General features: G+C 43.0%; 1 protein-coding gene across 5 annotated transcripts in view; it reads right to left on the bottom strand.

The window, feature by feature from the left end:
- Nucleotides 1–27,767, bottom strand: part of RGL1 (ral guanine nucleotide dissociation stimulator like 1) — a 171,035-nt gene that overhangs the window by 131,290 nt on the left and 11,978 nt on the right. For 3 of the 5 annotated variants that reach the window (XM_068986493.1, XM_068986495.1, XM_068986496.1), the window contains exons 1-2: nt 4,084–4,194; nt 3,011–3,121 (exon numbers count right to left, since the gene is read on the bottom strand). The exons of 1 other annotated variant lie outside the window; for it this stretch is intronic. In XM_068986493.1, coding sequence (XP_068842594.1) covers nt 3,011–3,121; nt 4,084–4,110 — 138 coding nt within the window. In that variant the 5' untranslated portion in view covers nt 4,111–4,194. Of the gene's footprint in view, nt 1–3,010; nt 3,122–4,083; nt 4,195–27,767 lie in introns of those variants that run through there. One more of the 5 variants, XM_068986492.1, reaches the window with a different exon arrangement.

Genomic DNA, 27,767 nt, shown 5'->3' with positions numbered 1-27,767 from the left:
TATTGGAGTGGGCTGCCATTTCCTTCTCCAGGGGATCTTCCTGGACTAGGGATCAAACCCGCATCTCCTACATTGACAGGCAGATTCCAGGGAAGCCCACTCAGTCACTTAGTCTTTCCTAATTAGCCTTACAGACCTGTAATGAGTGTCGTACCCACCCTCAGGTGCTACATAAGCTCGCACATCTTTGGTGCCCCACACTTTACACATCCAAGATGAAGAGCTTATCAACAAGAAACACATCTTCACAACAAGTATCTCAATTTGCAGCTCAAGTTATCACTCAAAGCGTAAAGAAAAGAAAGCCGTATGTCTTGAGTCTTGCACCAGGTAATACGCAGGGGGAAAGTATATGATAAGCATCGTTGTTCTCCTAAGTCAATGCCTTCTTCCACTACTATGGAAGCAGCCTTCAGGTCCCAGGCAGCCCCCAATAGCAAGGAACTAAACATTTGGGTTCAAATCCAGCCTCTACCACTTCCTAGCTGTGTGACCCTGGCAAGTGATTTAACTTCTCGGGACTTTAGTTTCCTCATGTGGAAAGAGATAATCACAACTCCACCTTTCCTCATGAACCATTGTCATATTTTGACATAAGCTCACCTCATCTCCATCTCTGGTTCACTATAAACCCAGGTGCTTCGACATGAGGAATACGGTCGATAACGTCGCAGTGACTTTGTATGGGAACAAATGCTTACTAGGATTATCATGGTGATCATTTCATAAATGTGTGCAAATGTCAAATCATCATGTAGCATATGGGACCACTAACAATGGAGTGCACATCAGCTATAGGTCAATAATAAGTCAATAAATAAAACTGGTTGCTCTGAAGAATTCTGAAAGGGTGACTGGAAAAACAAGTATAGAGAAGCCACGCACAGGCCTAAAGAGAAAAGCTTTGTAATTGCTATGGCTCAATTGGTTGAGTCACATTTAATTAAGCCTGGAATTTCCAAGGACAAAAACAGTGCTTCCCAACAGGACACCGAAGACAAGAAAAGAAGGGGGATTGGGGTGGGAGGGTTCCTAGAACTGGTTCCTGAGCACCAGGGGTGATCACAGCAAATCATACTTTGTTGAAATGGGAGGAGGGGACAAATTCCTCCATCAACTAGAAGCAATCTTTTCACATATTTCCCTCTTGGTGTTTTAGCTCTACTGCTAAATCCAGGATGAACCAACTCTGAACTGTGCATAAATGTGAGGACTCTGGGAGAGGGCGGAGAGAAGAGGAGTCCCGTGAGCACAATGGTCAGTGAGAATTACCAAATAACCGGGGACATCTAAATGAACCATACCTCGTTGTGTTTGGGACCTACAGAGTTAACCTGTCCATTTTCCCGTGACTTACTCGTTCACGGCTATTGTGTTTGGCCAAAAACTAAAGCTGTCATCCAAGCAACATCAGTCTCATTATAAAGAGAGGAACAACCTGGCATCAGAAAATGTAATGACCCTTTTGAAGGCAGCTGCTTCAGAAGCTTGTGAATCATTTTGAAATACTCGGGCCAAACCACATCAATACCGTATTTAAATAAAATGCAATACATGCAACCAACCACCAAAAATAAAGTGATGACTTGTCAGAACTCTAGTTCTGTTTTTCCTATCAGGTCTGCTGGTGATGCATCTAATTAATTCCAAAATCATATTCCGAGTAAGGTACCTGTTTAATAAGTGAAGACCTCAGGCTTTCAAAGGAAAAGCTCCTACCTTTCTAGGCCATATCTGCAGATGCACCTAACAACTGACTGCCCCAGAGGGTGGTACTTCAACCCCAAATACGCAGCCTGACTTGAAGCAGCTGGGGAAGCCCAAAGCAGTGAATGCCTGTGTCAGCAGCCCAGGAGATCCACGGAAGAGGAAATCATTGCTGCTGGCCATCCTGCCTTAAACTCCAGGAATTACAAGTCACATGCTGCCTCTGGTCTTAAAGCTCTGGGCAGTTTTGTTTCCTGTCCTCTTTCGCACCTGACCTTTGACTGTTGATCAAATTTTTTAAAAAAATGGATTTTCTGAAATCCAAAGCCAGTAGAGATTGGATGCCAGTGCATAATCTTTACTGTTCTCAAGCCCATCAGCTGTGAGGCCTGAGTATGGCCAGAATAAGGCCCGGGGAAACCACACTCTGTCCTCTCTGTTCGCTTACAGCTATCTTCTTTCTCAAGGCTCTCTGTCACCTCACTGTTCTCGGAGGATTCCTTCTACCTCCAGATGAAGAACTCCTTCGTTCTTCCACATGATGATGTCTGCCCAGGCTTCCCACAGCCCCTTTAGTTGGGATATGCTGAAGGATCCATTAATCAGATAATGAATTAATCAGATAATGAATCTGCTTATCCATTAAGCAGATAAGGAATAACTCACATGATCTCACCCAATGCTTTAAAATCTCAGCAGAGGGAGGTGGGGGATGTTGTTTATGGAAGCAGTGTTTCTCCAAAGCCCCATCCCTCCACGCACAGGACGCATAAAGTGGTGGACACTACATACCGTGTAAAGGATGTAACCGTGGGAAATGCGCCATCCCCCATAGGAGGCCGGTTTGGAGTATCAGCGCCCCTGAGCATTCTGGGTACTTGGTAAAGGAACAGGAGTGGGAGAAGGGCTGTCAGGATCAAAAGCGGGGGAGACGGAGAGAAAAGGATGGCAGCGGGGCAAAACGGCTCTTGTCTGACTCGGTGCTATCTGCTGGTCCTGTTAATCTACGTTACTTTCTGCCACTCCACCCTACTCTACTTTCCAAATACCTCAAGATGTTTCTAAGAGGTTCTGAATTATTGACAAACCTAAGGGAGACGCTTCGGAAAAGAATAAGTACAAAACCAGACCGGTATGGCTAGTGCAAACACTTGCTCATTGGCAGTTTCCTTTTTAAGGCCAAAAGAGAAGAAATGGAGGAAAAAAAAAAAAAAAAAAACCTGCCTCTGCTAAATAATAATGATATTCACAGAGCAAGAGGCCCTGCTAGTCCAAGGCTCACAGTCTCCCCAGCTTTACTCACCCCGAGCCATCTCGCTCCTTTATTGGCAGCCTGTTGAATCTGGACTCTCTTGAGGGTGACATGGTAAACAGCTCCTTCCTCTACCTCTTCACCCCAGTCCTGAATCGAGCTCTGCCGGGAGACAGGACAAAGAATCAGAAAAAGTTGTTGGTTTGTTTTTTCTCTCTCCGCTAACCAATCTATCCCAGCTGCTTTGCTGCTTACAACAGCACTCAGGGCATAAGATGAGCTGTTCAAAGTAAATATTACAATCAGAGCAACATAAGACACACTGTGATAGAGGGAATACTGAGATTTTCTTGGCCCTCCAGCCCTTTGCTATGCTATCAAGAGCCCAGGGTTTTTCCATTTAATTATTTTTCCTAGACTCCTTCACTATCTTAAATACCTTTTTAAAGTCTTTTTTTCTTTCTTAAAGAAACTGAAGTTTAGTCCTGGTTCACTTTTCCTCCTTAAATGAGAGGAAAAAGAATTCACTGGCAGAAAAAGTTTGTCTCATTACAAGTGGCTCCGTTCTTGGAGCAAACTGCATTTTAAACTCTGCCACAAAGAAGTGTTTAAAATGCTAAGAGTGCTCGTTCCTTTGGAACGAAATGCTTCGCATGTCTTTTTTCTCCTCTTATTGTCTGGGAACCCAGAAAGTTAGCAGGAGGGGAAAAGTTTTTATTTCCGTCAAATAACCTGGCAAGTGCAGAAAAAAAGCAACACATCGGCTGCGTGCAGCGACCCCCTGGGTTTCCCTAAACTTGAAGTTTGTGTTTAAAGAGCCGCTGGGACTCAGAGGCGCTCCGCGGTTCACCCAGACTCACAGACCTCTTGCCTGAAAAGTTTTTCTTTGCTGACATACATCAGCCCAGATACACCAAAGGCAACTGCTGAGAAAAATAAGTATGGTTTAAAGGGAGAAGACACGCAAAGAGGAAGGCGGAGAAAGCCGAGAGAGAGCTCTGAGCTCCAAAGTCTGGGATCGGATGGCTCCGTTCACTCCGAGGGAGTCCAAAACCCGCCCAGAGAAAGCGGGAGAAGATTCCCCACCAGAGCAGCGTCGGGAGAAGGCAAAGAGTTCTCGTTACCATTTTAGCTTGCCAAAGCAATTTCATTCTCAGTTTTCTCTCCGGTGTGTGGACGCGGCATGATGCGCCCTGCTCCCAGGCGAACGCGATCCCCGCGCGTCTCCGCCGCGGCGCCTCCAAGCCCCGGCCCAGCGCGGCCGCCGCGCACGGAGCACAGACACGCGCCCGCCGCCGCCGGTGCGCGCGACTCGGCCACAAAGGGAGCGCGGCGAGCGAGCCGGCGAGCGAGGGCGCCGCAGACTCCTCCCCACGCCACCCCGCCGCTCCGTGATGTCAGGCTTTCCTGTTTGTGCTCGGGAGCACACTCTCCCTTTCTGAAATCCCGCGGATAAAGTTAGCACGCCGTGATTTCTCCAGCTCTGAATGCGATCGGCAGCCAGCCACCCTTTCTAGTGGATCAGGTTTTCCTGATTGGCCACCAGGTGCCCCCAAAAGATCCGGGTGTGGTATCGGGGATCTAAGTGTGTTTTTCCTTCCTTCGCTCAAAGAAATAAAGGGGGAAGCGGTGCAAAAAGGGATGGGAGGAGGGGGTCGGATAAACGTCTATTATCTGCTTGTTACCTATGGAATTTAGATTCAGTAAGGGCGACCCCACTGAGAATGGCAGTACTAGAAGCCAGCAAGTTTTTCTTAAGGACAAAAAAAAGAGAATTGGTCAGAGGGTTTCCAAAACCCACGCCCCAGGGATGCGCTTGTTCTGAATCAGCACACCACCAACAGGAAATGCCTCTGGACGTCTTTCTAGCCCCCCATAGTTTAAGGCTCATCAACTGTAACTGGCCACTGTGGGAGGGAAAGGGGCAAAGCAGGAGAGAGTTCTGCTGAGACTGATAGCGTGGAAATCGGGCCACCGGCGGCCCGGGAGGTTCCGTGAGTCTTTGTGAGTCGTCACCATGGGTTGAGTTGTCTGTACTGTAGGGACACCGTGGGATGATAACCTCGGGGAGAGAGCCATTCGGAGGACACTGCCAGAGGGAGTTTTGTCCTAACAGAAAGTAAATCAACAGCGAAATTCCAGATGATAATATAATCAAACATTGGCACATGACAGAATTCCATGCCAATTGCAAAAAAAAAAAAAGTTTAGCGCTCATGTCTTTTATACTGTTCTCCCCTAAATGAATTTAATAGCCTTTAAATTTTTTTAAAAGAAAGGCCTCTCACTAATTGCCATGCTGAGGCATAAGGCTGGGCTTTGGTTAATAATAAACGTATTATGAACTGAAAAGCTAGAGACTTCAGTGTACTGGTGTTCCCAGGAAAGCAGAAATAAATGACAGTGAGGGTGCATCCAGGAAAAATAAAAAGATCTTTGGACACTTCAGAACTTCTCGAAGTCACTCAGCAAAGTTCCCCACAAACAACCACAAACTATTGGACAGAAGGGATGCTCTTTTTATCAAGCTTTGATTATTTCTATTTCTACGAAAGCACGTAAACGTGACCTTTCAATGACCACCAGCATAGCGTGTCCCCAGTGTCCAGAGGAAAATGGTGTGGAAGACCTACCACCTGCCTCTTAAGCCATTCCAGGAGCACCCCTATTCAGTGATCCTGAGGAACACAAGATACACCTGGGGACAGTTAAACAACCCATCAGATTAATTTCACAACTACTGTAACCTGATTTTTGGCTGTGAATTTGGAGATGACCCCTTAAATTTTTCTAGTTCAGGGATATTAAGAAGTTTCTTCAAACTTGCCCCTCCCAGGAAGCCTTCTTGGACAGGGCAGCTTATAACTCACAAGAGTCCAGTCAAGTTTCAGATCTCATCAGCCTCCTCTCCACCAACTCCCTGGCAGGCTACCTGATGAGTAAGAGGGAAAGAGGCTTCCAGCAGATGCAGCTTCAAATCCTGGTTTTACATTAACAGTGAACTTGGGTGCTACTTCCCTGGGCTTTCATTTCCTCATCTGTAAAATGGGACAAGGGCTTCCCTGACGGCTCTGGTACAGAATCCGTCTGCTGATTCAGGAGACATGGGTTCAATCCCTAGGTCAGGAAGATTCCCTGGAGGAGGAAATGGCAACCCACTCCAATATGCTTACTGGGAAATCTCATGGACAGAGGAGCCTGGTGGGCTACAGTCCATGGGGTCACAAAAGAGTTGGACACGACTTAGTGACTAAACCAGAACAATAACAAAATGGAACGAACATCTACCTCATAGAGTCTGCAAGAGGATTAAGTGGAATATGTATACAACTCACCTAGGGCATGATCAAAAAAGCTCCATTCCCTTATTATTATCGCACTTCCTCCCAAACTGCATTTTCCCAGACTCACTGAACAGTTGTACATGTGCAATGTGCGGAAATCTAAAATGATGTCTTCTCACTAAATAATTTCAGAGAGATTTTCCAAGAATAACTACTTGTATTTATACCCAATAATGTACATGATTTTGTCCAAATGTTATTCCTCAAAAAAAGGCTGGTTTTCTGCTAGACAGAACAACCAAGTGTTGCAGTTTACAATTTTTAAATATTTATTTTAAAATATTCCACCTGCAGGCAGCTCAGCCAGTATTACCTTATTACATACTTTTGGGTTAAAATACTCCTAATCAGTATCTGGGGAGGATAAATCAGTAAGCCATTTATAACTAAGTTTGAATTTATTTACTAGATTAACCTACCTATGACCTTATATAGTCCTAAAAGAACAGGTCAAGTTTTGTTTAAAAGATATCAGCAGTTCATCTTTCATCTCCTTGGTTAAGTTTATTCCTAGGCATTTTATTCTTTTCAATGCTTTTTGAAGTGGGATTGTTTTCTTAATTTCATTTTCAGATTGTTCATCATTAATGTATAGAAATGCAACTGATTTTCATACATTAATTTTATATCCTGTGACTTTACTCGATTCACTTGTTAGTTCTGATAAGTTTCAACAAATAGTGCTGGGAAAACTGGATGTTCACATGCAAAAGAATGAAACTGAACACATCTAACATCATACACAAAAATCAACTCAAAATTAATTAAAGACTTAGGCAGAAGACCTGAAACTATAAAATTCATAGAAGACTACATAAGGGAAAAGCTTCATAACATTGGTGTTTGCAATGATTTCATGGACATGACACCAAAACCAGAGGCAACAAAATCAAAAACAGGTTATGTGAGGCTACATCAAACTAAAACACATCTGCACAGCAAAGGAAACAGAGTAAAAATGCAACCTATGGTATCAGAGGAAATGTTAGCAAGCAACATCTGATAAAGAGTTATATCCATAATATATAAGGAACTCCTATAACTCAATGGCAAAAATAATAATAACTGGATTTTTAAATAGGCAAAGGACTTTAAAAAACACTTTTCTCCAAAGATGCACAAATGGTCAACAGTTCTGTGAAAAGAAGCTCACCATGACTAATCATCAGGGAAATGCAAATCAAAACCAAATAAGATATCATATCACCTCACATCTCTTAGGATGGCCTTTACTTAAAAAACAAACAAACAAAAAACTACACATGTTGACCAGAATGTGGAGAAAAAGAAACCCTTGAACAAACACTATTGGTAAGAATGTTAATTGGTACAGCCATTATAAAAAACAATCTGGAGGTTCTTCAGTAAATTAAGAATAGAATTTATGATCCAGGAATTCCGTTACTGGGTATTTATCCAAAAGAATTTAAATCAAGATCTTAGAGAGACCTGAGTGCTCCCACATTCACTGCAGAACTATGTATAATAGCCAAAATGTGGAAACAATGTAAATGGACATCAGTGCATCAATGGATAAAGATGTGATATATATAGACAACAGAATATTATCCAGCCTTGAAAAAGAAGGACATCTTGTCATATGCAACTACACAGATCTCCTTGGACTGCAAGGAGATCCAAACAGTCAATCCGAAAGGAAATCAGTCCTGAATACTCATTAGAAGGACTGATGCTAAAGCTGAAACTCCAATACTTTGGCCACCTGCTACAAAGAGCTGACTCATTCCTGATGCTGGGAAAGATTGAAGGCAAGAGGAGAAGGGGACAACATAGGATGAGATGGCTGGATGACATCACCAACTCGATGGACATGAGTTTGAGAAAGCTCTGGGAGTTGGTGATGGACAGGGAAGCCTGGCGTGCTGCAGTCCATGGGGTTGTAAAGAGTCAGACATGACTGAGCAACTGAACTGAACTACACAGATGAACCTAGATGCCATTATGCTAAGTTAAGTAAGCCAGTCACAGAAGGACAAATACTGCATGATTCCATTTACATGCAGTATCTCAATTAATCAAAGTTGTAGAAGCAGACAGTAGAAGGGTGGTTGCCAGGAGCTAGGGGAGGGGGAAATAAGGAGTTGCTCTTCAGTGATGAAAAAGTGCTAGAGATCTTCTGTACAGTATTATGTTTATAGTCAACAGGTACTATACACTTGAAATTTGTTAGCTGAGGGGAGGAGAAGGAAATCAGAAAATATCTATTCTGAAAGCATTAGGATATTGCTAGGAATAGTTTTATGTCACCATATTTGGTGATCACTGGAAGTCAGGAGCAATAGAAGATTCTTAGGATATAACAGGAAAAGGGAAGAGGTATGGAAGAACCCCAAATGAGAGAAAGAAAAAAAATTTTTTATTGCTCAGGGCCAATAAATAGAGAACTGGTAAGAGCAAACATAAGCAGCTTGTGTGCAGATTCTTTAAGAGAATCTATCAAGAAATGGAAATACAGAATTTATATATTCCATTTATTCATTTATTTAGTCATTGGCTTCTGTGACATCATGCTTTTCTAGATTTTACTCTACATCTGTGGCTGCAAGAAAAAAGTAAAAAACATAAAAATTCACGATTTTTATATTCACTAGTATAGTTATGTATGTAGGTTGACATGGAGTAATACTTATGTGCCTAGGTAAATGATGAGACACTTGTTATATCTCAACCTAGAGCTTGACCCTCTCTTCTCATAGCCTTGTCCTCATATTTCCTTTCATGCCTATCGTGAGTGTTAAATAAACTATCCTATGTAAAGTAGCTAACAGAATAAACTATGCTAAATAAAGCACCTGAGAGAGTGCTTTGGGAACATAGGCGGTGCGGCCTTGAATAAAAATGTATCTTCTTCTCTCCCTACCCCCACACTCTTTCCCGTTAGTGCAATTCTGTGTTCATTTACTGCATTTGGTTTGCAATCTGCATGTTCTTTTGATGTCTGCTCAGGTAACAGATTTACCATGTGACAGAAGAATCGGAGCACTGCAAGCATAATAGACATTGTACTTGGAAATAAGTAGGCAAAAACTTGTCTTAAATATGGCAACATCAGCATAAGATAGAAATGGAAAGTCCAAGGCTTTGTCCTCAAACTCACTGCTAGACTGTGATGTCTTGCGCCCAGTGGAAAGTATAGAGGAAAACGGTCCAAAGACAGCAACAGTAATAACAACAGCTACGTGAAAAAAGCTAAGTAACTGAGGGGCCAGGACTCTCCTTCCACGCATTAGGGCTGCTGAGTGCATATTGCCTCTGCTTTCCTAAAGCCTTTACCGAAACAGATGAGCTTGAAAAACTTTCCCACTTTTGAGTGGAACTCTTTTTGACCCCATAGACTGTAGCCTGCCAGGCTGCTCTGTCCATGGGATTGATTCTCCAGGCAAGAATACTGGAGTGGGTTGCCATTTCCTTCTCCAGAGGATCTTCCTGACCCAGGGATCAAACCCACAACTCCTGCCTTGGCAGGTGGATTCTTTACCACTGAGCCACCTGGGAAGCTTAGCTATCTATAGGTTCCTAAAAAAAAAACTTTTGGTGAGGTACATAAACAAATTAATCTGTTACTTCTTCTTAACTCCTTCCCCCAATAATATCAAAGGTTTGTCCAAATGTAAACCACTTAATCCTCTCAACATCCCTATGAAATGCTTCCCCCTAATCTTCAGGCTTATAAGCTATGTTGCTCATTAACTTTCCTTCTTCAGCCTTCCACCATCAGCCAGGCATCTTGCTATGGCTGTTTCTAGCTCTGCTAGAAACCCATCTTGCTATGGGTTGCTCCATTCACCAACTCTTTGCTTGAACTTTCAACCCTGCTTTGCAAAAGATAAGGAACCAGTCATGCTTCGTTGAAGATGACCAGTCCTCCAAACACTCAAAGCAGTAGAGAGTTATTACTATTTTCTGAGAGCCCAAAGTTATTTTTACTAATTATCACGGACATACTATGAGGTAGGAGTTAGAATTTTTCTATGCTCTGTTATTAGGGAGTTATTTATTTAGACAAGCAAATTACAAGTCAATTTTAGATGGACCAACTACAACCAAAGAAGAGGCTGCCTTAGGGGGTAGAAAATGGAGACAGAAGAAGCACAAACAGCACTTGACAGATGGCAGGCCAAAGGCAGAAGACTCCTCTGGCCACGATGATAAACGCTTTTCAACTAATAGTTTACCAGTTGGGGGTGGTTATTCTTAATTGTTGATGATGCTTTCCTGGGGAGGAAGTTGGTTACTGGAATAGTTTGTAAGTTGGGCTAATAAGCATTATAAGCTTATCTAATTACAGATTTCTGTAAAGGACATCCAGAAATGTGTTCACATGGTTGAAAAGATCAAAACTTAGAACAATCAGCTCAGACATAATGGCAGGTCTCTGTGATACGTAACAAAACATTCTACAAAATGGGAGATGGGTGACCTAATGCCAGGATGGGCTTTGACCAAGACTCTGGAAGAAGTTACTGGGCAATGAGCCAAATTATATCTTGTTTCAGAGCTAAAGGAACCTCTTTTTTCCATAATATATTGAAGTGGTACCGAAAACCCAAATAAAGCTGCTAGAACACGTAGTCAGAGACACCTAGATTTGAGTCCTGATCAATCCAGTTCTCTCAGAGGCAAGGTCTCATCTCTAAGTCTGTAAAACTCAGGGATATAAACACCTTCCTCACTGGCTCAGAGTGAGAATTTAATGAGTCTTTGGCACAGTATCTGGCACCATAGTTAATACTCAGTTAAGGTTGTCGATGGTGATAATGGTGTCAAGTCAATAAGTTGCAAAAGCTACAAGAGACTGACTACATGAAAAATCAGACCTATAGATTGAGTCACTCAAGATTTTGCAGCTTGAAGCAAAAACTTCATGATACAAAGAACCAGACTGGTTAGTCAGTGAGCAACATCAAGTCTCTATATGGCACAGAAAAATACGACACTTTGTGTCTTCTCCTACCTCAAACTACCTCCACGCAGGGATCAGAGTTATCTTTTTAAATCACCATACCATCACCTCCTATTCTTATTTTTTCTCAATTTATTTATTTTTAATTGAAAGATGATTGCTTTACAATACTGTGTTGGTTTCTGGCATATAGCAACATGAATCAGTCATAGGTATACATATATCCCCTCCCTCATGAACCTCTCTCCCCCATCCCACTTCATCCCACTCCTCTAGATGGTCACAGAGCCCCAGTTTGAGTTCCCTGAGTCATACAGCAAATTTCCACTGGCTACCTATTTTAAATCCCTCTAGTTGCTCCCCATTGCTAAGAATAAAAACCTAAATCTTTTTCATATTCCGTAAAGTCTTGCCCAGGTTGGCCTCTTCCATCCCCTTCACTTTCTAGACACTCTCTGGGCTCAGCAACCCCAGTCTTTCTTTCTTTCTTTCTTATTTATTTACTTGACTGTGCCAGGGCCTGGTTGCAGCATGCAGGATCCTCAATCTTCACTGTGGCATGTGGGATCTAGTTCCCTGACCAGGAAAAAAAACACAGGCTTCCTGCATTAAAAGCATGGAGTATTAGCCACTGGAAGTCCCCCACCTACAGTCTTCTTTACTCATGTGATTCCCTCTTTGGGGGACATTCCTCCTTCCTCTCCTCTCCCACTTGGGCTAAAGCACCCTAATATGTGCTCTCATGGCACCTCCTCCCTTTGCAGTTCTATCACATTTGTAATTTTTCATCAAATCATGTGATTATTTGATAAATACCCATTTCCCCCAAACTCTATGAAGGCAGAGGTAATGTCAGTTTTCTCATCATTGTACTCCAGCAGCTCACACAGTACCTAACACATGGTAGATGCTCAATAAATAACTATTTGACCTATTAACAGAGAAATACATACATAAATTCATGCTATAAATTTAGCAAGCGGTAATTGTTGCTGAGTAAATAAATATATATTTAATATAAATAAATATAAGTATAAATTTTCTTGTGCTCCAAAATCACTGCAGATGGTGACTGCAGCCATGAAATTAAAAGACACTTGCTCCTTGGAAGAAAAGCTAGGACCAACCTAGACAGCATATTAAAAAGTAGAGACATTACTTTGCCAACAAAGGTCTGTCTAGTCAAAGGTGTGGTTTTTCCAATAGTCATGTATGGATGTGAGAGTTGGACTGTGGAGAAAGCTGAGCGCCAAAGAATTGATGCTTTTGAACTGTGGCGTTGGGAGAAGACTCTTGAGAGTCCCTCGGACTGCAAGGAGATCAAACCAGTCCATCCTAAAGGAAATCAGTCCTGAATATGCATTGGAAGGACTGGTGCTGAAGCTGAAACTCCAATACTTTGGCCACCTGATGTGAAGAACTGACTCTTGGAAAAGACTCTGATGCTGGGAAAGATTTAAGGCAGGAGAAGGGGATGACAGAGGATGAGATGGTTGGATGGCATCACTGACTCGATGGACATAAGTTTGAGCAAGCTCCAGGAGTTGGTGATGGACAGGGAAGCCTGGCATGCTACAGTCTATGGGGTCGCAAAGAGTTAGACACTACTGAACAAGTGAACTGAACTGACCATAAATAAATCTTAGATATTATCTCTACCTTAAGGTTGCTTATACTCTAGAAGCAGAAAAAGAACATAAAGGGAAAAAATAAAAAATGACTTTACAAAACCACAGATCAGCAGGTGCAGATTTAGAGAGCAGGGTACTGAGCAGTGTGTCTCTGAGAGGAAGCTGTGAAAAGGGGCCAGGTGGCGAGTGCCCTTAAAGGACTCTCGGATAACTACAGTTTTTATTAAGGCTGTGTTACCACTAGCTTTGAAGGAAAAGAAACAAACAAACAAAGCAAGATGTACTGGAAGGAAGAAAAGGAAGTCTTCCAGTAGGAAGAATAGAAGCTTCAGAGGATAGTAATTGCTTAGAAAACTGGCTAATGTGGTCCAGGGAAATGAAGTTTAAATAAAGAAGTTGGTTGGTGGAGATTCCTGGTTTGATATAAGAGGAAACTGAAATGATTAAAGAGTGTGAACAAGATGTTTCTAATACTTGTCCAAAGGATGGCTTAGAGGTAAGAAAGTGGAGTGGTAGGGTCATCAGATAGAAAGCTATTACAGTCATGTACTTGCCAAATAATCAACACCTAGGCTAAGACAAGATAAGGATTTTGAAATAGAGTCTGAATGACATTTTGGAAAAACAAATGTTGCAACTTGAGGATAGGCAGCTTGTTGCAAGGAAATGAAGAGGGGAAGAATGAAAAAAAATACCTGCAAGTTTTTAAGAGTGGGACACTGGGATTGTGGTAGAGACAGGAAAACAAAGAGAAAATGGGAGGGGCATTTTGTTGTGGGTGAAAATATGATCAGTTCAGTTACGGAGAGAAAGAAAATAGAGATATTGAAGTGATGGGAAAGAAAGATAAAGACTAGAAATGGAGAAAGTGAGTTGCAAGTTAGTATGTATAGGAAGTTGTTTGAAATCACTAATGCACATAATTCTCCCTCATATGAAGACATTGTCTAAACAATCTCAAAATGCATCGACAACTGAAGATGACCAAACAAAAGTAACCAGAAGACAAGAGAGAGAGGGAAGGGGAACCGGGAGAGCTTGGGTTTTATGGAAACTAATGCTGAAAGGAAAGCCTACTGCCACTAAAAATTCTTAAACACACTAAAATCAATCTTGGAATACAGTCAGTGAACTTTAGAATACTTCAAATGACTAAAGATTTACTTTCTGTCATCATCACAAGATGCTGCACACTTTTGAAAAGGATTTTTCCCTGTTTAAAGACATACAAAAGGTTTTTTTTTTAATTTAATTATCACTAGTTATGCTAGTCTGTGACACGCTTCAATAAAATGTAACCAAAGTTAATTGAAAGTCCTAGTGTGGTCAGTTACATAACACCAGAATTGCTGAATAGCTTAAATGTGGTGTTTTCCCAGAAATATTTGTCTTTTGGATGAAACCAAGAATGGAAAGTTTCTGCCTTAAAGGAGAACTTTGGAGAAGGTGGAAAGAAAAGAAAAACATATATGATGGAAATCTAACTTTCATCATAATTAACCCAAATGCTGCAAGTATGGTAACTACTCACGCAGAAAGATACAAAGAAAAGTAAATCTCACTGTTTTAGAGAGTCACTTGTGAGCCACATATCAATTAGATGTCTTTTTAAAAATCAGAAAATATCTCAAATACTGCCTTTGCCAGGAACAAATTTTAGACAGATCTTTGGTTCTTGTTATTTTCCTGTTAAACTGGCAGAATCAACTGGTACTAACTCATACTTATCCTGTTTTGTCTAGGACATGAAGCGAGGTCTATAGAATGAAAATGTATTTAGTTCAGGGCAGGAGGATGGGAGGAGTCATAACCCTTGGTTGATTCAACTTCTTCTAGATAGAATAGCGGATGCTCTAGAAAGCTGCCTATCCTGGTTTTTCTTCCCTTTCCATCCAGAGATAATGGGTACGTGTGTGTGTGTGTGCGTGTGTGTGTGTGTGTGTGTGTGTGTGTGTGTGTGTGTGTTGTGGAAAAGGGGAGTTTTGGATGCATGCAGTGGGAGGTAGGGTATTGGGAGAGGTGTATGTGTGTGTCTGAACTGACTGAGTGTGTATGTATTATAGGATGAGAGAATTGATAGAGTAGATTGGCCTTTGTCTTGAACCTTAATCATAAAAATCTCATGATTTCTCTCCAGAATAATGTAAATTCAACACAAAGGCACTGTAAAGAAATGTACAACTGTAAGTTATATGGCAACCTTAGAACAAAATAAGTAATATACACTTACTTATAGTCAAATAGATAATATATTTAACATTATTCGAAGGAATTCCTCTCCGGCAGCTAGTCAGGATGTCTTGCTGTGAAGTCAGTGTGTCCCGTACCTCAGAAAACCATACCACCCTTGGCTGAAGGCTCATGACCTCAGCATGAAGACCAGCTGGCATTTCTGGCATACATGCCCAACTCAAACTAAGTCCTTGGTCCTTGCCACCTGCAAAGGGTGGGCAAGCAGTGGGAAATCCCTCAACATGATTAGTCTTAGAAATCAGTATCAGACTTGAGCTGTCCAAAGAGGGTCCAGGAGGTCTTAGCATCAGTTCCAGGTTCCCAGGATTCCAGGGCTAAACTGGACCACCCAGGATTTTGTTGCAACCGTGAAGCATGTGAAAGCACCTCGTCTTGGGGTGGTGGAGATCAGATCAAGACAGAGGCAGCCCGACTCTATCATTCCACAGAACAGAGCTGCCATCACCAGTGCTGGACAGCCTGTCTCTGGACTATTTTGTGGGAAAGAATTAGAAGTGTTTCTTGTTTAAATTGTTGTGAATTTGGCTCTCTGTTACAAGTAGCCAGACCTACATTCTAATTAATATACCTGTTAAATAGAACAGAAATGAGTAGAAAGTCACTTAGCCAAAGGCTAGCTCATAATATTCTAAGACTGACTCTCATGTACTCTGATCCTGAAATTGTTCTGGGCTCTCAAAGGGATTCTTTTACCCATTTATGAACTCCTGTGCAATGAATATTTGCATGTTCGCTACAAAGCAGGCACTGTGCTAGGCACTGCAGAAATAACTGTCAACAAGACAGTCCTGGTGAATGCCTCCTGGTGCTGATGGATTAGAGGGAGAAACAGAACAAACCATGTACATGACAGGACGCTAAGTGCAGAGAGAAGGGATGCTGTTGGAGTACACAGGCTGAGCCCATAGGATTTCAGGGATTGCTTCCCAGAGAAAATGATCTCCACAGAGCTCTGAAAGCTGAGATGGACTTAGAAGTAGGAGAAGAAGTGGATGAGGGAGGAGAGAGGAGTCCAGGCAGAGGGAGCAGAACAGGGGAAGGGCCAGGACTCAGAGGGGTCACAGACCAAACGGAACCCTGGGCATGGCCTAGTTCATCAAACATGCCAAATATGAGGGTCCTACACATTTTTCCTAAAAAAGAAGTAGCGCTAATTGGCTTAATAGTATAACATATCAGAGACATGGGTTAGATCCCTGAGTCAGGAAGATCCGCTAGAAAAGGAAACGGCAATCCACTCCAGTATTCTTGCCTGGGAAATCCCATGGACAGAGGAAACTGGTGGCCGACAGTCCATGGGGTCACAAAGCGTCAGACATGGCTGAGCACAATATAGTAACTGGACACATGTCCCTTGGAAACATGAAGTATGCTTTTGTTTTATTTTATATAATCCCATAATCCCTCAAATAATTCTCTGGGAAGGGTCAGGTAAATAAATAACTATTTTAAGGACTTTAACAGAGCACATGCTATGCGTAAGGTGCCAACTGCACATCCTGGTCCCAGGTCTCAAGTCAGGGAGGCAGACAAGGGAATGACCAAAGCCAGCAGGCAAGAGGAAATGGTGTGCCTGGGAGCTTCTGGGCTTCCCTGCTGGCTCAGTGGTAAAGAACCCGCCTGCCAATGCAGGAGATGCGGGTTCTATTGCTGGGTTGGGAAGATCCCCTGGAGGAGGAAATGACAACCCATTCCAGTATTCTTGCCTGGAAGATCTCATGGTCAGAGGAGCCTGGCGGGCTACAGTCCACAGGGTCACAAAAAGACAAGACTGAAGCAACTAAACAGCAAACAACAGGAAACCATACAGACTCCAAATTCCAAATCAGAATGCGAGTGTTACAGTTTGCTCTGCTTAGAACAGCCATCTGAGCACAAACAGGTGAGAGTCCAGTCCCTGTCCAGGAGCGGGGATACAGGCTGGTTGGAAGGACCTCTTGCAAGTCCACCTTGGGAATACTCGGAGCTGGTGCAACCCCTGACCAGGGAATGAGAGAGAAGAGTGAGGTCTCTTTCAAGGGAGGAAAAAGCAACTTTAGAGATGGTGAATGCTGTGAGCCTCCTGACGGAGACTTGAAGGACAAATAGAATGTCTAGGTGGAAGGGGAAGGGTTTGAGGGAAGCAGAGCAGGAAAGGAGAGAGAAATCTGAGCAGAAGGATTTGGGGCATGAGCCAAAAACAAATAAAGTTTAAAACGTAGACTTCAAGGCACAGAACACCACAAGAAAAAGAGACATTTCATAATGCTAAAAGGGAAAATGTATCAGGAAGATGAGTATAAATGTATATGTAATTGATTCGACAGATTGAAAAAACAAAAACGTGAACCTAAGCTTGACTTCCCTGGCTCAGACAGTTGAGTCCATCTGCAATGCAGGAGACCTAGGTTCGATTCCTGGGTCAGGAAGATTCCCTGGGGAAGGAAGTGGCAACCCACTCCAGTATTCTTGCCTGGGAAATTCCATGGACAGAAGAGCCCGGCGGGCTACTGGCCATGGGGTTACAAAGAGTCAGACACAATCGAACGCCTAACACCTTCAAGCTTGGAGTCAAATGTGAGGTCATCCCAGACCAGGCAGAGGGAAGGAGGCCACCCAGCCCTCCTCACACCACACATGCACACTCACCCATCGCCCCTCTGGCTTACTGTCTCACCAGAGCATTCATTCCTCAAATCGTATGAATGGAAAGGTGTAACTTCAGCCGGTGCAGGCTGTCCATGTTCCTCTGTGCTCTGGTGGTTTGAGATTTACATCCCTGACGTAGTTCAGAATTATGTATAATTTAGTCACTACAGCATGACTCTCATCTGTTTACAGATACAAATATCTTTGCATTGGTAATCACTAACGCTTTCTGTCATTTTGCAGTTTACGAAATGATTCTACGTACGTTAGTCCCCGTAATCCTCACGACTCCCAAAAGTAGAGGTATCATTATCTCCATTTTATGACTTAAGAAACTGAAATGTCACGACTGCAAAAACAATATAAATGCTTATAGCCAAGTCTTTTGACTCCAAATACCATGCCACTTTCAAAAGAATACATTTTTATTTCCAGAACTTTTGTCTACATTCTTGTTTGTATGTTTTTAGGACTTAACGGCACCTCATGAAGTACATTAGTTCTTCATGGAAAAAACAAAAAAAAAACGTTTAAGTGTTAGCTGCTCAGACGTGCCTGACTCTTTTGCTACCCTGTGGACTGTAGCCCTCCAGGCTTTTCTGTCCATGGAATTCTCCAGGCGAGAATATTAGCGAGTAGCCATTCCTATGCCCATTAGTAATCAGAGGTGTATCCACACAGTTGCCAGCTGTCAAGAATTATGTTCTTACAGATTCTTTCATGAGTGTTTTATCCTTTTCATGCCCAGGGCCCCTATCCTGGCTCAGGTTCCTCAGACCTGGCACAAGGGCCCTATTTATTCATTCATACAATCACGCAGGCAGCCATTATGCTCCAAGTACTGTGCTAAGTGCTGGGCAAACTGGAGGATCGATACAGAGCCCCTGCTTTCAGAGGACTTACCATCTTAGGAAGGAGAGAGACCAGGATATGGGACCTTGTAAAAAGAACGCAGGAATGCTTTTCGGAAGGAGCACAAGGTGAGACCCCCTAGCGTCGAGAGGCTCTTAATCCAGAGTTAAGGAGTCAGGGATGTCTAAAGCTGAGACTTTAACGGGAAGCAAAAATGAGCGTGAACATTTTCAACAGTACAAGAACCATGAACTTCCAGATGTTCAAGCTGGATTTAGAAAAGGCAGAGGAACCAGAGATCAAATTGCCAACGTCTATTCATTCATTGAAAAAGCTAGAGAGTGCCAGAAAAAATCTACGTCTGCTTTATTGATTATGCTAAAGCTTTTGACTGTGTGGATCACAACAAACTGCGGGAAATTCTTCAAGAGATGGGAATACCAGACCAGCTGACCTGCCTCCTGAGAAATCTGTATGCAGGTCAAGAAGCAACAGTTAGAACTGGACATGGAACAATGGACTGGTTCCAAATTGGGAAAGGAGTCCGTCAAGGCTATATATTGTCACCCTGCTTATTTTAACTTATATGCAAAGTACATCATGAGAAACGCTGGACTGGATGAAGCACAAGCTAGAATCAAGATTGCTGGGAGAAACATTGATAACCTCAGATATGCAAATGACACCACCCTTATCGCAGAAGGCAAAGAAGAACTAAAGAGCCTCTTGATGAAAGTGAAAGAAGAGAGTGAAAAAGTTGACTTAAAACTCAACATTCAGAAAAACTAAGATCATGGCATCTGGTCCCATCACTTCATGGAAAATAGATGGGAAAACAGTGAAAACAGTGTCAGACTTTATTTTCTTGGGCTCCAAAATCACTGCAGATGGTGACTGCAGCCATGAAGTTAAAAGACGCTTGCTCCTTGGAAGAAAAGTTATGGCCAGCCTTGACAGCATATTAAAAAGCAAAGACATTACTTTGCCAACAAAGGTCCATCTAATCAAAGCTATGGTTTTTCCAGTAGTTATGTATGGATGTGGGAGTTAGACCATAAAGAAAGCTGAGCACCGAAGAATTGATGCTTTTGAACTGCGGTGTTGGAAAAGACTCTTGAGAGTCCCTTGGACTGCAAGGAGATCCAACCAGTCCATCCTAAAGGATATCAGTTCTGAATATTCATTAGAAGGACTGATGCTGAAACTCCAATACTTTGGCCACCTGATGCGAAGAGCTGACTCATCGGAAAAGACTCTGATGCTGGGAAAGATTGAAGGCGGGAGGAGAAGGGGACGACAGAGGACGAGATGTTTGGATGGCATCACCGACTCAATGGACATGAGTTTGAGTAAACTCCGGGAGTTAGTGATAGACAGGGAGGCCTGGCATGCTGCAGTCCATGGGGTCACAAAGAGTCGGACATGGCTGAGCAATTGAACTGAACTGAACTGAATCTAGGAGGAGAATGCTTAGTTCAGGAAAAGGAATGACATGAACAAAGGCATGGATGCCAATGAGAAGAAAGTAATTTCACAGATACAACTGAATACACTTTGATAGCCTGAAGGGTGAGCGCAGTGGGAAGGCACTGCTGAGATGCTGTAAGAGTCAGATTACGAAGAGCCTGGGAGCCGCGTGAAAGAATCTGGACTTCATCCTGGAGCAGTGAAAACCATGAAAAGATATCACACAGTAGAGTGACATGAGAAGAGTCACATCTTAAACAGATCTGACTGCAGTATGGAGAAATGGTTTGAGCAGCACGGCCACCATATAAATATGTGTGAGCCATTTAGGGCATTTCAACTTTTCTAGGAGCCATTTTAATAATGAAATTAATAATAATGAAATTAATAATTAATTTTAATAATCTAGTTTCTTTAACCCTACAGTACTAGAAAGAGGTATGGAGAGAAGTGCACACATGGGAGAAGTACTCAGGAAGAAGAAATTTGTTACAGGTGAGAACTTACTTTAGTTCATTTGACTCATTAGGATCAAACGAATCTTCCTAAAATATAGCTCTACTTAAGATATCCCATGTTTTAATTTTTCCACATGTTTGCTCTTTAGCCACCAGATAAAGCCCTGACTCTTTAGCCAGCAGCAGACGCTGCCTTTCCTCGGGATCCGAATCCTACCATCCACATTGATGGGCCTCTCTGCTCCCACCTGTGGACCCAGCTTCTAAGACCAGTCATAACCTTATGCAGAAGGAATGAAAAGACCTCAGCTCGGTCCTCTGGAATGGAGCATCAGACTTCTGCTCCTCCTTTGAGTCAGGCCCCTGTGCTCCAGGTCTGACTCCTGGCTTGGAAGTCGGCCTGGTCCCTCTGTGGTGGGGGCCTTGCATTTCACTCTCCATTCCACGTTTTCCTCCTTCCAGAGTTTGGAAGTCTGCCCATGAACCTGAGCTTAGCAGCTGGAGCCTGCTGACTGCTGACCAACCTTCTTAGTGAATCTCCCTCCTGAACAACACTTCTCAAGGCCACCTGGTGCTAGATTTTCCAGTACCAGCACCTCCCAGCCTCAAGATCCGTCAGCCACCTCCCAACACCGGCTCCACTCCCCCAGGCAAGTGGAGTGACCACCTTGTCATCTGCTGCCATATTCCTCTGAGTCTCCCTTCCAACGCCTCGTTTGCAGCCTAGACTTGCCCCACCGCTCCTACCCCAGTCCCCAGGGCAGATCTAGCTTCTGCCAGTTTGCTCTGTCTTTGGCAGTGAACCCGGCCATTTCTAACAATGTTTTGAGCTATAACAATTAACCATCAAGGCCCTGCAAATTTCCACCTACCCAGCACTGAAACTTCTTCCTCCCTAAGCTTGTGTACCCTTTACTCCAGTCAAAATCATCTCCCTGTCATTTGCCATTCATGCCCCATGCTTACTGACCTCCCTGATTCACTCCATCCAACTACCCAGCCCGGAAAGGGCTTTCTCCCATTCTATCCCCTTTTCCTGAGGGATTCTTACTAAATATTAAGCCCCCAAACATGACAATCTGTAATCTCCTCCCCATTCTGACTGGAAATGACATCCCTCTCCTCTGAACTCCTCCAGTTCATTATCTGGATTTCCAGTATGGCTTTTATTACATTCTTCCTTCTTGCAAATGTCTAATCTCCCCAAGAATATAAATAAATGGCTTGGGAATAAGATCCATGTCTGATTACTTAGCAAAGCAAAATGGCCAGGGGAGAGGGAAGGAGGGAAAGAGGGACTTGGCTCCATTTCGCAAAATGAGTAACGGTTCACCAAGGATTATAACTGAGCAAGGGCGCACAGTCAAGTGCCTGCTTGCTGCCACCGCTGCTGCTAACTCGCTTCAGCCATGTCCGACTCTGTGCGACCCCACAGACAGCAGCCCATCGGGCTCCCGTCCCTGGGATTCTCCAGGCAAGAATACTGGAGTGGGTTGCCATTTCCTTCTCCAATGCATGAAAGTGAAAAGTGAAAGTGAAGTCGCTCAGTCGTGTCCGACTCTTCGAGACCCCATGGACTGCAGCCCACCAGGCTCCTCCATCCATGGAATTTTCCAGACAAGAACACTGCAGTGGGGTGCCATTGCCTTCCCCGCAAAAGCCTGCTTAGCATCCTTAATATCATTCCTGAAACATGGGGGGTACGGCCCCTGTCCCTATAGACGTTAAGGAAATTCTCTGAGAGTCCCTTAAGTAATAATACAATATTATTCTATATATCCTCTCTATTTAGAGTTATCTCTTTGCATCTCCCCCTCAACCCCAAATGCATCTGGGAGCCCCCACTCCCCCACCCTAAGGCTTGATGGTTCCTAAAACAGAGTCGGGATAAATTCAGCCACCCAGTTCAGATCCCTGCAGTGGCACCCTCCTTGGCACCTACTAGGTCCACAAGTGTAATAAAAGGCAGCACAGCAGGTTTCCCCGGGGATAGAAAGAAATTTGTGGACCCCAAGAAACACAGAGCCTCCCACCAGCACAAGTAGGAAACCTAGACTGCCAAGAGTGGGTGTTTCTGTTTGTTATTAAAATGGGCAGTTAGTTCTTGCACTCTGATAACAGTCAGCCTCTTGTTCCCTGTATGGCAGTCCATTCTGGACATGGAGACTGTTTTGCCGAATGTCTATGACACGGTATGATGGGGGAGAGTTAAGCGCTTTGTGCATGAGTACTTTGCACATGCTTTCCAACTTTCCTCTTAGGCACTCCAGAGCCTTCATAAAACATGACAACTATCTCACCAGATCTATGTACAGGAGGTGGAGAACATTACCAAGTAAAAATCAGCAGAATCCGCCAACCACAGTGTCTGCTCTACCGGCATTTATCCTGCAATATTAGACACCTGAGTGGCTTTCCTGTCTAATATTCCTGTTCAGCTATAAACAGATATAGTGTTGAATCCCAGGCCAGGAGGTCTGAAGGCCCAATGATCTGGAGTCCTAAGATGCTAGACAGACATCAAAATGCCAGGTTTTATGAAGAAGCATCTAACAATGACTAAACATGCTTCAAAGGCTTTCCAGTGGTTAGTCATTCCTCCCTGCTTCCGTGTCTAAGCAATGCACTCCTTTCCCCCTGATGAAGCTATTGGTGCTGAGTGTCCTTTAGAGGCATCAAAGAAGATTCTCTAGTGCCTTACAAATTTGATGGCTTTGATGTTGATGATGAAGCTCTCAAAACTCCATGTGTCTGGGTTGAGATAACATGTGAAGTGAAAGTGAAAGTCGCTCAGTCATCTCTCTGACTCTTTGCCGCTCCATGGACTATACAGTCCACGGAATTCTCCAGGCCAGAATACTGGAGTGGGTAGTCTTTCCCTTGTCCAGGGGATCTTCCTGACCCAGGAATCAAATCAGGGTCTCCTGCATTGCAGGTGGATTCTTTACCAGCTGAGCTACTAGGGAAGCCCTGAGATAACATGGTCAAGCCCTGTCTTTTAGATGCTTTACCTGGAACTGGAGCCCTGGTGTCCTTGTGGTAGGTACCCTGTGGACAGAATACCATCACAGTGTGGACAGTCCTCGTAATTAGAACCCACATCCTTTTCTGACCCAACGCAAGTGGCAAATTAACTTTAATGGCTTGGGACAAGAATTGTTCTATTGATTGGCTTTAGAGCATGACAGATCCTCAACGGGAAAAGCAGACAAGGGAGCTGAGCTGTGAGCGCCGTTTATTTATGTATCAATTGAGCCATCAATTATTTATGTATCAGATTCCAGAAGCTAAGGCACTGAAAGCACTGTAAGAATAAAAACAGAAACCAGCTACACAAGTCTGAGAAAACATTATTTTTCTTTCTACTCAGAATAGATTTGTATAATCTTGAGAGTGTAAATGGGCCTAACCTTTATTAAAGCACCATTTGGTAATATCAATATTAAAAACACACTTCCCCTTTGAACAAGTAATGTCACCACTAGGAATTTACCCGGTGGATATACATGGAACACTTCAACGAAACATTATGTCCGAGAATGGTCACTGAAGCATTACTTCGTCGTGGTTTTAAAAATACATCAAAATACCCATCAGTACAGGGACTGGTTAAATAAAAATAGCATATCCGTATAATGGATTAGTTAAAAGAATGAGATGAATCTGTGTGTGTCGATATGGAAAGACTTCCATAACACTTCACTAAGGGGGAAAAAGTCAAGTACAGTACAGTGTGTACAGTGTGATCCCTTATGTGTTCAAATACACACCCGTATGTGGAGAAGAGCACATAATTACATTCAGGCATGTGCAGGAAATCATCTCGGGAAATAGTGAGCCCCGGTAAACGTTGAGTAAAAGACCTGAGACGGGCTGGAGAAACAGCTTAACAGGGCAGGGTGGCATTTGGGAGACAGATCAGGAATCAGAGTAGGCTTCTTATTTGTACTCTCCATTATTAAAAATACTAATAAACATTCTATTATTTGAAACAGTTTCTAAGTTAGTATCTTCAATAGAAATTGGGTATGTATCCAAAAAGAGCAAAGAAAAAAAAAAAAAAGAGGCTCTTGGCCGAGAGATGGATAATGCCCTCAGCCAACTCAGCTAAAGAGGAAGTATTCTGGTCTACAGAGAGGGAGAAGCTGGCCTCTGCAAAAACTGTTTACTGTGTATTAGGGAGGAGGGGGAAGTGGAAAGAAGAAGAAGAATTGCCTCATCTGGGTTTTTAATTGAATTTTAATTTTCCACTTATTTCACTTTGGAAAAGGGACTTTGATAAGAGGAACTAGCACTTGCCCAAGAACAGGAGGGAACAAAATGTTGTCCCAACTACCTTGAAAGACTTGGAAGGAACATTCTCATCCCTTCCCCACTCCAATCAGAAGGGTGAAAGAGGTGTTCACAGGGAATGTTGACAAAGAGTAGACGCTGAAGTAGGAGGATTGTAAACCAGCCTCACAGGACCCCCACCGTTCAGAGCTGCTGGTGGCTCCCTTTCTACTAAACAGCATATTCCTTTGTGTTCTTGGCCCTGGGGAAGAGTTGCAGCTTCATTAATCCACTGCACAGTCTGGGCTGCTGTGGCACATGCCACTGTCTACCCAGACAGAGTGATAACAAGACTGAAACTCAGTGGGGCCCACGGCACTGAAAATCTCACTTGCCACATGACTCTTGTTTATGATATACATGGAGGCTTTCTATGGGCCAAAACCCCTTCCATGGCTTTCATTACAGAGCAAGATCGTCCTTATTTATCTGAGTAAAATATCTATGATGTTGGTCTAGATATAAACCCTGTAAAGTAAGCATGACTTGAACATGATTTTCTGCCTGATGAACCACCAGTCCCAGGGTAAGCATAGAATGTTCCCCTCTTGTCACTCCCATCCAATTATTCATCACCAGGGCAGAAGAAGGTAGACAGCATCATCATAAGCCTCATTGGATAATTTCTAAATGCTGGAGCATCTGCAGGGAAGTAGACTTCCCCCAAGCCAGGTTACTTCAGCTAGTTACCATATAGGGCTAAAAAGGCCAAGGTCATGAGCTGTTTTACCCTGAGCACCAGTTAGCTTTGGTCTGTTTCATGGCCATATTCTGTATCCCTCAACCCAAACATCTGTTTCAAAAATGGATGCCCCTGATGACAAGGGAGACTGGTCCAAAGTAAAACAGATGTCTGAGTTCAAGTTCATCATGCTTCTGGAAAAATGACACAAAGCATAACAAAAATATTAAAATTATATCACCTGTTATTTGTTCCAAAGAAATCAGGAAAAATAACACCAAGCAGACCTCAAAGATCTGCACAACTGCTAGACTGGTCATCAGGAAGAAAATAGCTATTTACTCATAAGAGCTCACTTTTGCTTTAAGAAGAAGGTATCATACTTTAAAACCATTTTTCCCCTAAAATAATTTGAGAAAATTATTTCACTTAGTATATACAAAATGTTCTCCTTGCTTACAGGTATTCCCTTAGGGAGGAAACTGAAATCAAGATGAGTTTTATAAGCTTCTGTGCCCTTGGTACTCAGTCACTTCAGTTGTGTCCAACTCTTTGTGACTCCAGGTACCATAGCCTGCCAGCCTCCTCTGTTCATGGGATTTTCCCAGCAAGAATACTGGAATGGACTGCCATGTCCTCCTCCAGGGGATCTTCCCAACCCAGAGATCAAACCCAAGTCTCCTGTGTCTCCTACATTGCAGGCAGATTCTTTACCACTGAGCCACTGGGGCAACCCTCTATGCCCTTTATATCCCTTTAAATATTTTATGTTAAAAAGTAAACTGAGCATTTCAGTCATTATTTGATCTGAACATTTTTCATGCTAATTACTTTTTTTGTAAATTGGTATTTCTTCTAATTCCTCTAGTTCTTTCCTCACAAATATGTTCTTTATCCATATACTGAGGATAAAATGCCTTCTTTTTTTCAGTTGGTTCACAGAACCCAGCACTTATGCTTTTCTACCATTCATAAAAAAACAAATTTCCAATCTATCTTTCTTCACACTTCTATGTAGGTCCTTGCTTCTGAAGTTCCCAACACAATCCACAAACATAATCAATATCTGAAATACCACATGTGCCAGTACCTGAAACACAGATGAAGACCTAGAACTGGGACTTCCCTGGTAGTCCAGTGGCTAAGACTCTGCATTCCCAATGCAGGGGGGCCCATGTTCAATCCCTGGTCAGGAAACTAGATCCTACATTTTACAACTAAGATTTCTCAGGCTGCAACTAAAGATCTCACATGCTGAAACTAAGAAAAAGCAAAAAAAAAATCCCACGTGCCACAATTAAAAGATCCTACACACTGCAATGAAGGTTAAGGATCCCACATGCCACCACTAGGACCCAATGCAGTCAAATCAATACATACATATCTCACACTCTCACCTTGACCCAGATTTAACATTGAGGGCCATCTTACATAACTTGAAATCTGAGCACATCTACAACTGCAAGCTCTCTGGTCTCAAGATAATAATAGACTCAGTTCAGTTTAGTCGCTCAGTCATGTCTGACTCTTTGCGACCCCATGGACTGCAGCATGCCAGGGCTCCCTGTCCACCACCAACTCCCGGAGTTTACTCAAACTCATGTCCATTGAGTCGGTGATGCCATCCAACCATCTCATACTCTGTCATCCCCTTCTCCTCCTGCCTTCAATCTTTCCCAGCATCAGGGTCTTTTCTAATGAGTCAGTTCTTCACAGCAGGTGGCCAAAGTATTGGAGTTTCAGCTTCAACATCAGTCCCTCCAATGAACACTCAGGACTGATTTCCTTTAAGATGGACTGGTTGGATCTCCTTGCAGTCCAAGGGACTCTCAAGAGCCTTCTGCAACACCACAGTTCAAAAGCATCAATTCGTCAACACTCAGCTTTCTTTATAGTCCAACTCTCACATCCATATAAGACTACTGGAAAAACCATAGCTTTGACTGGATGGACCTTTGTTAGCAAAGTAATGTCTCTGCTTTCTAATATGCTGTCAAGGTTGGTCATAACTTTTCTTCCAAGGAGCAAGTGTCTTTTAATTTCATGGCTGCAGTCACCATCTGCAGTGATTTTGGAACCCAAAAAAATAAAGTCTGTCACTGTTTCCCTATCTATTCGCCATGAAGATTGCAATACTACAAATAAAATTCACCATTTTTAATCCCTGATCCCAGAAAAACAGGCAGCTACACTGCTCCCTTATAGTAGGAATCTGTCCTCTGAGGAAGAGGGAGTCT

This window comes from Capricornis sumatraensis, chromosome 14 (assembly GCF_032405125.1).
Source record: "Capricornis sumatraensis isolate serow.1 chromosome 14, serow.2, whole genome shotgun sequence".
Classification (NCBI taxonomy): Eukaryota; Metazoa; Chordata; class Mammalia; order Artiodactyla; family Bovidae; genus Capricornis; species Capricornis sumatraensis.
The sequence above is the reverse complement of the archived record's forward strand: the minus strand, read 5'-3'. Positions and strand labels throughout refer to the sequence as shown.